The sequence below is a fragment of the Chiloscyllium plagiosum genome, unplaced genomic scaffold, assembly GCF_037043375.1.
Source record: "Chiloscyllium plagiosum isolate Xiang-an unplaced genomic scaffold, Cpla_swu_hap1 HiC_scaffold_3, whole genome shotgun sequence".
Classification (NCBI taxonomy): Eukaryota; Metazoa; Chordata; class Chondrichthyes; order Orectolobiformes; family Hemiscylliidae; genus Chiloscyllium; species Chiloscyllium plagiosum.
The window spans coordinates 95,277,058-95,290,069 of NW_028270141.1; the positions used below are offsets into that span (position 1 = coordinate 95,277,058).

The window sequence follows — 13,012 nt, forward strand, 5'->3', positions numbered from 1 at the left end:
CATGGCAGCACCATAAATACTGGCCATATACATCCCACATTCACAAACATATGTGTCAACCTCGAAGAACCCTGGTGACGCATCTTAGATTCACTTCTGCAATTTAATGCTGTATCAGAAACTATCATTGAAACACTTCTGCAAGGACACCGTGCATTCATTGTCACAGACTGGGACTGGACCAGGCTGTATGTCCACCTGATACCTCATTCTCATAGTTCTCAATCACTCTGAGCTTATCTGGAGGCTCTCACCATTCATGGCTTGATATAACAATTTTATGCTCATATTACTTCTGTTCAGCAGGGACCCAAAGGAAGGAAGCTTGTCAGCAAGCCTTAGTCAGGTCAAGGGAGTCAGTCTTTGCACAGGGATTCTTGACACAGGAAGTCAAGGATAGCCTCTGTTACCAATCCATTGGCTTGGACACAATCATTCAGCAAGGAAAAAGTAAGGACTGCAGATGCTGGAGATCAGCGTTGAAAAGCATGGTGCTGGAAAAGCACAGCAGGTCAGGCAGTATCCGAGGAACAGGAGAATCTACATTTCGGCATAAGCCCTTCATCAGGATTGACAAAGGGCTGATGAAGGGTTTATGTCTGAAACATCAACTCTCCTGTTCCTTGGATGCTGCCTGACTTGCCAGCACCACATTTTCGACACAGTCATTCAGCTACTTGGGCAGTCAGGGTCAGGCTGCTCTCCAATAAAAGAGGTGATTTACTGAATGTTGGGTAACCTGTTTTATGCCTTTCTGCCTAATTGGGGATTTTTTTCATTCTAGACTAGAGAGGTAGAGTCATAGTCATACAGCACAGAAACACTCCCTGCAACTCATCCATGCCTACAAAGCTTCCCAAACTTAATTAATCCCACATTCCTGTATTTAGCTCACATCACTCTAAACCTTTTCTATTCATGTCCACATCCAAATGTCTTTTAAATGTTGTAACTGTGCCTGTACCTACCACTTCCTCTGGCAGTTCATGCCACATACGAACCACCCTCTGTGTGGAAAAGTTGCCCCTCAGGTCCCTTTTAAATATTTCTCCTCTCACCTTAAAAATATGCCCCCTAGTTTTGGACTCCCCCACCACAAGGAAAAGACCTTTGCTATCCACCTTATCTGTGCCCCTCATGACTTTATAAACCTCTGCAAGGCCAAAGAGCCACACAGTCATACCATGCCTCAATCTCCTAAGGTCCAGTGAAAAAGGCCTGTCCAGCCTATCCTTATAACTCAAATCCACCAGTCCAGGCAACATCCTGCTAAATCTTTTCTGAACCCTCTCCATTTTCATAATGTCCTTCCTGTAGCAGTGTGACCAAAACTGGATAAAGTACTCCAAAAGTGGCCTCACCAACATCCCGTACAACTCCAACTTTACATCCAAACTCCTATACTCAATGGACTGAGCGTGCTAAATGCCTTCTTAACCACCCTGTTGACCTGTGATGTAGCTTTCAGAGAATTATGTAACTGAACCCCTAGGTCTCTCTATTCAACAACACCACCCCGGGCCCTACCACCATTAACTGTGTAAGCCCAGCGCTCATTTGTTTTACTAAAATACAATACCTCGCATTTATCCAAATTAAACTCCATCTGCCACTCCTCAGCCCATTGGCCTAATTGATCAAGATCTCTTTGTAATCTTAGGTAACCTTCTTCCCCGTCAACTATATCACCCAGTTTGGTGCCATCTGCAAACTTACTAACCATGCCTCCTAAATTCTCATCCAAATCCAAGATGTGAAATGAGTGACACAACTGTTACACTTGGTGTGAGGTGTCCCAAGTAAATGAGGGGGCAGAACAGTGGGAAGGGTTAATTGTGTCAAGGGTTGTGGTCAGTGAAAGCAAGTGAGAGGAGACGTTGCAGGTTTTACTAGAGGAATAGAGCATGAGCCTTGGTGGGAGGTGAGTACAGGAACAAAGATAGAGAGATTGTGAGGCATCAGAGGGAAAATAATGGCATTAAATTTGGCATGATGTCACTGATTATCTTCCGACATTGCTGGGCATTCCTTCAGATAGCTGAAGCTGCTTTAACTGGGTGGTAACCCTGGACCAGGCTGTTTTTTGGTATTATGGCCACCACTACTGCTTCTGGGGGGAAAGAAAATCCCACCCATTCCCCTTCCCCATCTGTATGTCCACAGCAAATGGCAGGAACCATGCAGAGCATCTCCAGACTGATTGTGCTTATCTGGGTGCATAACAACGTTTAAACATGACATAGATGTAAGGGATGTCAGTGAATTCTGGGATATCGGCTGAATAGTACATCGCTCTTAAAACAGCACATAGTAAGATGGGGTTGAAATTGAACACAATAGTCATCATAGGGATGGAATGAGATATAACAAGAAAGCAAGCTGAGCCTTGCAATGAAAATCCCAACAAAAAACAGACTTAATCAAAAAAAATTCAATCTTGGTCATGACATATCATTAAGGACCAGAACAAACACCCTCAAGACACATTAAGAATGGAGCCTAGAACCTAATGTTTTCTTATTTAAAAGACAAGCATATGGTGTTACATTCCAGATGCAAGTTAATTGGTCAAACTACTAAACTTTAGGCAAAATACACTTTATTTTTACACTACAATTAAAATACAGACAAAATAAAAATAAAATGAGAAACCCCTCATTCTTCTAATCTCCAGCAAAGACAGACTATGAGACAGAGCATCAGAAGTGGGCTATTCAGCTAATTCAATGAGATCATGGATCATCTGATTGTCTCAAATCCATTTTCATTCCTCTTCCCCATAACCCTTGCTTCCTTTACTGATTAAAAATCTGTTGATCTCAGCCTAGAATATACTTAATGAGCCAGCCTCAATAGCCCTCTGTGGTAAAGACGTCCACAGACTCTCCCACAAGAGGAATCAATATTTCTGCATCTACCCTGTCAAGGCCTCTCGTGTATGTTTCATTCTGTTATTCTTCTACATTCCAATGAATACTGGCCTAATCTCTTTATCCTCTCCTTGTAAGGCACTCCTTCCAAACCTAAGATCAATCTAGTGAACCTTCTCTAGACTTCCTCCAATGCAGTATATCTTGCCTTTGATAAGGGGCTCAAAACTGTCCACAGTATTCTAGCTGTGGACTGACTAGTGCTTTGTATAGTTTGAGCAAAAATCTTCCTACTTTTATGATTAGATTAGATTAGATTATAGTGTGGAAACAGGCCCTTCGGCCCAACAAGTCCACACCGACCCACCGAAGCGCAACCCACCCAGACCCATTCCCCCACATTTACCCCTTCAACTAACACTACGGGCAATTTACCATGGCCAACTCACATAACCTGCACATTTTTTTGGATTGTGGGAGGAAACCGGAGCACCAGGAGGAAACCCACGCAGACACGGGGAGAATGTGCAAACTCCACACAGAGAGTCACCTGAGGCGGGAATTGAACCCGGGTCTCTGGCGCTGTGAGGCTGCAGTGCTAACCACTGTGCCACCATGCCGTCCACAAACGTGGGCTCGTCCGGGAGAGATGAGCATAGAGATCTCGGTGTCCAGGTACACAGATCCTTGAAAGTTGCCACCCAGGTTTACAGGATTGTTAAGAAGGCATACAGTGTATTAGTTTTTATTAATAGAGGGATCAAGTTCCGGAACTATGAGGTTATGCTACAGCTGTACAAAACTCTGGTGCGGCCACACTTGGAGTATTGTGTACAGTTCTGGTCACTGCATTATAAGAAGGATGTGGAAGCTTTGGAAGGAGTGCTGTGGAGATTTACTAGGATGTTGCCTGGTATGGAGGGAAGGCCTTACGAGGAAAGGCTGAGGTACTTGAGGCTGTTTTCGTCAGAGAGAAGAAGATTGAGAGGTGACCTAATAGAGACATATAAGATAATCAGAGGGTTAGATAGGGTGGACATGGAGAGCCTTTTTCCAAGTATGGTGACGGTGAGCATGAGGGGGCATAGCTTTAAATTGAGGGGTGATAGATATAGGACAGATGTCAGAGGTAGTTTCTTTACTCAGAGAGTAGTAAGGGTATGGAATGCTTTGCCTGCAACAGTAGTAGATTCGCCAACTTTAAGTACATTTAAGTCCTCATTGGACAAGCATATGGACGTACATAGAATAGTGTAGGTTACATGGGCTTCAGATTGGTATGACAGGTCGGCGCAACATCGAGGGCCGAAGGGCCTTTACTGCACTGTAAAGTTCTATGTTCTATGTGACTCTTTGTGTCATCATAATCCTTGCCTTCCCAACTTATTTGTGACTTTCATAAATTTAGCACTCATTTTCCTCTTCCAAGTCATTAACATATATTGTAAATAATTGTGGCCACAGCACTAACCCTGTGGCACATCATTAATTCTAGGTTATATCCTGAGAATGACTCCTTATCCCAAATCTGTCTGCTATTAATTAGCCAATTTCCTATCCATGCTCACATACATGGTCTTTTATTTTATAATGTAATCTAATGTGCAGTAACTTATCAAACACCTTCTGAAAATCCAAATCATTTGCATTCACTGCTTCTCCTTTATCTATTAGTAAATTTGTCATGCATGATATATTCTTGGCTATGCAACTTGTGAAATCCGTTCTCACCATTGTCCAAGAATCTGGCCTGAAGTACATGCTATGGAATGTGTAAACATGATCCTATGCTTTCTGCCAAAACCCCTGTCTTTATCCCACACTTCCCTTCTGCAGTTACTCTTTCAGGTACAAAGAACTGCCACTTACATTTCTTGGAAAAGTCCAACACCATTTCCTTCTGATTACAATGATTTTAAGAGCTCTTGCAAAAATACATAATGCAATGATATACTAACTCTCTACTGAAAAACAAGACCAAAACTCTGAGAGTCTCATGTTGATGTCCTTCACCAGCCCCACAAGAGGATCTCTTTTGCATCGAAATGCATGTCAGTTGAGAATGGTTAATAGAAAACTTTAAAAGGTGAGGTCCAACATGGCAGTGCATGTTAAAAATCAATGTAAAACACTGTTGTCACAATCTGCCCACTCTGCATATTTGCAGCAATATGCATGAACTGGAACCCTTCCAATTGTGATGCATTGCAAGCTGCACCAGAAGCAGATCAGTCATCATTTTCAACATTTCTCAGCTTCATTGCAGAATCCGTACAATTCCTATATCATTACAAATCATACATTTTGTCCTTTTTAAAGTACTTTGAAGTATTATTTACTTTTTAAACACTGTGTTAAAACTTCTGTCCACCGTTTCATGATTTTAACAATTGAGCCCTTTCAAAATGTCAAAAATGACTTGTTAACAATGCACAGTCTTTGCCTCCACTGTGCAGTTCCATAGGTCACAAGATTACTTTTTATCAAGAAACTTCTGTCAATTTATCCTAAATTTATCCTCAATTGCTTTTACATTGATAGGTCTGAAATCAGCATCTCTTGTAATCAGTATTATTACCAACTCCCTGACACCTTTGAAGACAAACATCAACTCTCAAAGAAATTAACAAAATGGCAGCTCATTACATGCCTCAGTCATTCAATATTGATTATATATCCCGTCTAATGAAAGTAAATGCAAAGGAGTTAACATTATTTTTGAATTGAGGTCATGACGTGTCATTTTTAATACAAAATTACAAAAGTGAAAGATTTTATAAAAATAATTTAAATGGAATATTATCTAATACAAAGAATGAGAATATTTACAGCACAGAAAGCAGCCCATCATATCCATTACTAATCTTGGCAAAAGCAACTCAGCTTATCCCAGCCCTTGGCTTTTTCTTCACATCCCTGGTCAGATAATTATCCAATTCCACTTTGAAAACTGCAACTGAATCTGTCCCCATTCTCTAATAAAGGTTTTCCTCATATTCTCTTTGACTCTTTTGGAATTCACCTTTAATCATTGCCCTGTAATTTCTGACTCTTCCTCCGACAGCATCGTCTTTCCTGTAAAAACCCTGTCCAGGCGCTTCATGATTTTGAAATCTAGCTTCTCAAATCTATCTGGTATCCAGAAAGCATTCTCATAAATGTTTCATATTCTCTCTGAGGCCTTCATATCCTTCCAAAAGTGTAACAATCAGCAATCAGAATCAGACACAGCACTCGACTTAAGGCCAAACCCATATTTTACATATGTTGGAATATTTTTGCATTTGTAATATTTTGCCTCTATAAAGCCCAGGTGCCATGTGCCTTATTATCTGCTTCCTCAACCTGCCCAACACAAAAATAAAGTTTCTTCTGTAAGTAGGCCCAGTTGGACATGTTATAGTGGTTTAAATGATACTTGACACAGACAAAGCAAAGGCTGTTTTCCGCTAGTGCGCCTTTGGGGATACAACACAAAAGATTGACAAATTTACATACTTATTAACTTTACAGTTAAGTTGTCACTTAGGCATACAATTTGTTGTGTGACCAGGAACAGTATAAGATAATTACAGTATTAATGTCTCATTGAAAGACTGGACCTTGGTTGGGATAAACATTTTCCATCGTAAGGCTAATCAAACTCTATCTGTGTCAATGTCCAGTGACTGTGTCCCTTGTAAACGCAATCAGGTTCCCAAAATGCAACTTTTTTTTTCTGTAATATTAACAAGTTTCTACTTATACTACATTATCATTGTTATGTCTCCTTGTGTAGCTAAATGACTCATGCGTCCTCTAGATCTGAGCAATCCTTCATAAAACTCATATTTAAGTATGTTTTGTTTTAACACTTAAAGTCTAAGCTAAGTGTCACATTACACCAATCTGCAGCCTGCTGGATATCAATCTACCATCTCTATATCTACATTGTTGTTGAATTAATTCCTGCACCTATGGACATCAATTATGTCCATTGCTCTTTGAAGCCACATTCATTGGTAATTGTTGCTCCTTGCCCCAGTTCCTGGTGGCCTATTAGGAGGTTAGATTTACAAGTTCCAATGAGCTATACCACAAACCTGCCCCCAAATCTCTTCCTATCTAAATGCAGTCCTTTAGGCAATATTTTTATCAGTGATTATCAGCATCTACACCAGTAGCAAACTTCATATTCAATAATGAGTCCAACCTGGATTACCAGCTACTCTGTGTGGTACACAATTCTAATCCAGGGATAAGACCCCAATCCCAAACCATCTGCCGCTCCTGTGTGTTTTTGAGTTTGGCTTCCACATTCTTTCCTAGTTGTTTGATGTCCTGTCGGATTGATTGAATGTGCTTCCTTTGTGTCCCAGCTTCTTTCTTCATCTTCTGTAGATGCTCTGGCAGGTTTTGGATTGGCTTCCCTTTAAAAAACAGGTATCTCAACAAGTCTTGGGTTCAATGATTGATTATACTCATCTCGTCCCTGTGCCGAGGTTAGACTTAGATATCACCAAATATCTGATTGTCAATGGTACTTGGGTGTGGAAGCAGAAACTTGAGTTGCTCACTGGGCAGTATATTACTATTCTGCTTATGAGGCACACTGGTGGTCTCATTGTATTCCTCTTCTCTACAAGTGTTGGTTCATGGTAGATGCTGGATATTTCAAGAGTGCAGCTAAGGAAGATAATAAAATCATACGTGGCTTTCAACTTATCCTTATGAACAAGTACCACCTACACCCAAGCAGTAAGCCACATGTTTGGGTACAGGAAAGTCCTTCAGCCATTTGCTATCTCCCCTAATCACTGTATTTTTGTGCATTATACCGTTGTGATGGTTAAAGTCAAATTGAGCATAAAAGTCCATTGGAACATTGCTTTGCTCAATGTAATTTATATGTGAACAATTCTTTATAGCCAATAACTAATAATTCATTAATAAATTTCAAGTAGCTGTATACAATTATTCTAGCAATTCAAATTTCTATTTACAATTGAATTGGCAACTCAGGCGACAAAATTTAGCCATGTAGCCAGCCCATATCCTCATGTGCTTTTACTCGAATTAACCAGCTTCTCTCATTCAGGCTCAACAAGTTACGCAAAATGTGAACCTGCAATCAACATTCACATTAATTAGACAATTTAATGATAAATAAATTGAGTACTTCTTGATTGCAAGAGATGTTACTTGAGTTTTTATTGGATAGGCCTGTTGGGTTCACAACAAACTGACTCAATTCCTTTCACAATTATGGTTGCCAGGCAAATCAGCAAGTCTGCAGTTTCCATAGTAAAGAGAACATTGCAGATACTGGTCATCACCAATTAATCTTTATTATTCATCACATTTCCATAATCCTTGATCTGTGTCAAGTGTTACAACCGAAATTTCCTTTTCATTTCCACACGTGGCTACTAGCACTTTATTAGGGCATTGCCAGCAAAGTGCTAAGCCTGGTTTTGCAAGAGGACCTATTCTTGATTCTCCTATATAGTCATAACTGGGTTAATGATCCATGAATCATTGACGACTCCAACTTCTTGCTGCTGTTGCTGTGAGGTTCCATATTATCTCTTCATATTATGTACAACCAGTCCTTGAGCTAACATACATTCTCACCTGCTCCAGGCAATCGTATAATCATGCACTGCTTCAAGTGTACATCTACTATTCATGTATGTGGTGGTTCCTTTTCTTTCCCTTTCAAGAATTTGCTGGAGCTAAAAATTATGTATCCTGACTTAAACTAGCTTTTAATGTTATATTCTGGAACTAGACAATTTGTTCAAAGAGCAACAATCAGTTTGTTTAAAGTGCACATTGCTTGACCACACGGTGTAATGATTTCATTTCAGCAATCTGTGGGTCTCAGGGCTCCATGGGCTATTGCATTCCCCGAGAATAGACTACATTTAATTGGCTTCTTCTTTGACTTTGGTATGAAAGATTGGAATTTAAAAATGACTAGATCTTTATGCACAGTTGTGGAACTGTTTATAAGCTTTAAAGTAATACCAGCTATTCTTACTCAGTAACTTGAGCCTTCACATTTTGATAATTTCCCTCAGCCCTGTTGCTTAATTACAGAGTGTTGGATGAATTGTCAAGTATGTCCAAACCTCTCAGTTTTTTTTTCGCCTTCAGAATTTAAATCACCTAACAGGTTTGTCTGTAAATTCCAAATAGCAACATTGGAAATAAAAGTAAGTTTGCCTTAGTCTTTCAAGAATTGTGGCAACTATCAGAATCCTCAAATCTTAAGCTTTACACCATGTTTTTAAACAAAGAGTGAAGAACAGTATAGCAGAGGAACTGGCCTTTCAGCCCACCATGACAGCACCAACACATGATACATTTCTCAACTAAAAACCTTTTGGCTCTACACAGTCTGTGTTCCTCTATTCCCTGCTGATTCATATATCTGTCCAGACACCTCTTAAGGTTGCCTTATATCTACCACCATCATCCCCTCTGGCAGTGCATTCCAGGCACTTACCTCCTATGGTAAGTGCAAAAAACTTCCTTCTCTCATCCCCTTTAAACTTATACATTAAACCTATGTCCCAAGTAATTGACATTTCACCAATGGAATAAAGACTCCAACTATTCATTTTTGTCCATATTTCTCATAATATTGTAAACTTCTATCAGGTTGCCCCTCATCTGCTGACGTTTAACTGAAAACAAACCAAGTTTGTCCAATGTCTCCTCTTTAGCTAACAACCTCCAAACCATGAACCATCCTGGGATATCATTTCTGGACCCTCTCCAAAGCCACCACATACTTCTGGTAGTGTGGTGATCAGAACAGCACACAATATTCTAGATGTTGCCGAACTAAACTTCTATACGACTACAGCATGACTTGCCAATTTTTATATTCTATGCCCTGACTGATGAGGCAATCATGCCATATGCCTTCATGACCACCTTATCAACTTGTGTTGCTACTTTCATGGAACTGTGGACCTGTATGCCTAGATCCCTCAGTATGTTAATGCTGCCATGGGTTTTGTCACTTACTGTATACTCCCCTCCTGCATTGTACCTTCCAAAATGCATCATTTCACATTTGTCCAGATTAAACTCTATCTGCCATTTATTGGGACAACTGTCCAGCCTATCTATATCCGGTTGTATCCTCTGGCAATCCTCCTTCCTATCCACGGCTCCACCAATCCTTGTGTGGTCCACAAACTTACTGATCAGACCATCTATATTCTCCTCTAACTTATATAGTTAACAAACAACAGGAGTGCCAGCAGTGATCCTTATGGAAGAACATTGGTCATAGATCTCCAGTCAGAAAAATACCTCTCCACTGCTACTTTGTGTCTTCTATGACTAAGCCAGTTCTCTATCCAATCTACCAGCTCAGCAGACCTTATGTGACTTCACCTGCTGAGTTTCTCCAGCAATTTCTGCTTTTGCTTCAGATCTTCAGCAGCCTCAGTTCTTTGTTTTATTATATTTTAATGTTGTTAACTTATGTAATTAACAGAAATAGAAAGCTTTAACATACCTATTCTAACAAAGAGGAGAAATAATGTTTAGGTGTTGTGAGCAAAAGCCCAGTCAATGATATGGGTTTAAAATGACCTTAGAAGTGTAGAGGTTGGGTAAGGAGGTGGAACGTGTGGAGAGAGACTTCAAAAGTGGGGCCTCAAAAAAAGGTAAAATGAGGTGAGCAAATAATGCACAGGTGGTGGAATAAAAGAAAGTGGTGAATTTGAGGTTTGGGGCATTTTGTTGGAGGAGAAATGGATAATTATAGCATTGATAGAAGCTAGAGAAATAGTGGGTAAGGCCATGAAGGAGTATAATTATAGAGATAACAATTTCAAATACGATGCCCCAATGGACTGAGACTCAGTAAGAAGAAGCTGTTGGGTGAGCGTGAGAAAAAAATAATATCCAGCGATAATATCAGCATTGACGTGACCCTTATAAGTTACAAACCCTCTGATAGTGTCCAGGGATGTACAGGTTAGATGGATTATCCATGGGAAGCACAGGATTCAGGAATAGAGTGGGAGGATGGTACTAGGTAGAAAGTTCTTCAGTGGGGTGGTGTAGACTCGATGGGCCGAATGGCCTGATTCCACACTCTAGGGAATTCTATTGATTCTATGATCCTTCCTAACTAGAATACTTACTCTTAATTATAATGCTATTTTTGTTCTCATTGCAGGAGCAAGAATCAAAACCATACAGACAATGAATGGATCTCAGACACTATGTTGGACCTGGCACAATGAATCTGATTGGATAAATGAGTCCTTCACCACTCATTATCACATGTTTGATATGGTAGAATCAATACTCCTTCCTTCTTTCATTGGTGTTATCTGTTCCACAGGATTGGTCGGAAATATTCTCATCCTCATTACCATTACCAGGTACAGAGAAACAAAACTGAAAGATTAAGGAAGCTACTGGTATTCAGATTGTACCAGAAGCGTACAGAATTATTGAATATTAATGCTTATATTTTAGTTGAAGCAAGGTGTTATTTTGAGTCATAAGCTTTTAGAATAACACAGAATTCTATCTGGTAAACACTTGCATTCTTCTGCTGTCAAGTTGTACAAAGATAAGGAACAATTGTTGGTGCAGGCATTCCAAAGCAGGTAAATAAGTCTGACTTAAACATTCTAAATAAACCTGTATTGAAATCAAAAGTAAAATAAGACACTGAAAAATCTGTATTAATTGGCAAATGTCCCACTGATACTTAGATATTGGTGATTTTGTGCTATAAAAGATCATTAGGCATTTTTTAAAGGTGAATTGTAGAGGGAGGATGTATTCCTCAACCCTCAGACAGTCACGAGTCAGTCAGTGCCTTGCAAACTCTAATAGTTAGTTTAATAAAGTTAGAATGTGACTTCCACTCTCAGGCACAGAACATTCTGTACACAATCTGACCAATCTGATTGGCTGGCCATATTTTAGTCTCAGCAACGCCAGAACACCATAGTGGTCAATGCTGGAACAACAAGCAGTTCCAAGAAGAACTGAACGGAAAACAGCAAATGCTGGAGATGACAGCGGGTCAGAGAACATCTCTTGCTCCAAGAAGAACTGAATATGCAGTGGAATTTTCCTGTTCTTTGAGGTGTTGGGAGAGGTGGTGAAAAGAGAAATAGGATTCAATGAAGAGTGCAGGAGGGCAGGCCAAGAGCTGCACCAGGCAAACAGAAAACTGAGATGTCAATAGCAACAAAACAGAATTATTACTGTGGTAAACAGTATAGGCATCAAGTGATAGACCAAGTAATTCCACTACTAATGGATCAGATCTAAAATCTGCAGTCCTGCTGTATCTAGTCTTGAATGGTCATGGATAATTAAACAACTCACTTGAGGAGGACGTTCTTCAAATATTCTTATACTCAGTCATGGGGGAGCCCAGCACATCAGCGCAAACGTTAAGGCTAATGCATTAACAACAACCTTTAACTTGAAGTGTTGAGTGAATAATTCATCTCATACTATTCCAGAGCTCTCCAGTGACATATATGCCAAAATTCAACCAACCTTTTTCATTCCACGTGTTATCAAGAAAACCTTAGAGTCACTGAATACTGAAAAGATTATGGATCCTGACAATATTCTGGTAATTGTCCTGAAGACCTGAAATCCAGAACATACCATCTGCAACACTGGCACCTACCTAACAATGTGGAAATTTGCCCCAGTATGCCCTATACATGAAAAGCAAAACAAATCCAACCCAGTCCATTGTCACCCCATCAGAATATTCTTGATCATCAGTAAAATGATGGGAGGTGCCATCAACACTGCTATCAGGCAGCACCTATTCGTGCTTTCCTGCTCAGTTTGAGTTCCACCAGGGCCACCTAGCTTCACATATTCACATGTGCAAAGTTAGTAAGGAGTTTTACCTAACAACATGAGCACTATCACACACATCCTAATCTGCATAATTGCATTAACCTGTCACTTTGTGTTCATAAATCTGCTCCCAATAGATTCACTTTCTGCCTGATCATAAGTTGTTCATGATCTTTGCACATGCACATCTTCTCCATTTTTTTCACCCTACTGTTGATGGTCAGACTTCCAGGCACCTAGCTCCTAAATTCTGGAGTTCCTTTTCTGTCTGACCTACTCCTTACCCTTCT

The 13,012-nt window shown here is 40.0% G+C and overlaps 1 protein-coding gene across 3 annotated transcripts in view; it reads left to right on the plus strand.

The window, feature by feature from the left end:
* mchr2a (melanin concentrating hormone receptor 2a) overlaps positions 1 to 13,012 on the plus strand; it is a 55,951-nt gene that overhangs the window by 9,467 nt on the left and 33,472 nt on the right. For all 3 annotated transcript variants that reach the window (XM_043687487.2, XM_043687489.2, XM_043687490.2), the window contains one exon: positions 11,056 to 11,263. In XM_043687487.2, coding sequence (XP_043543422.2) covers positions 11,082 to 11,263 — 182 coding nt within the window. In that variant the 5' untranslated portion in view covers positions 11,056 to 11,081. The remainder of the gene's footprint in view (positions 1 to 11,055; positions 11,264 to 13,012) is intronic.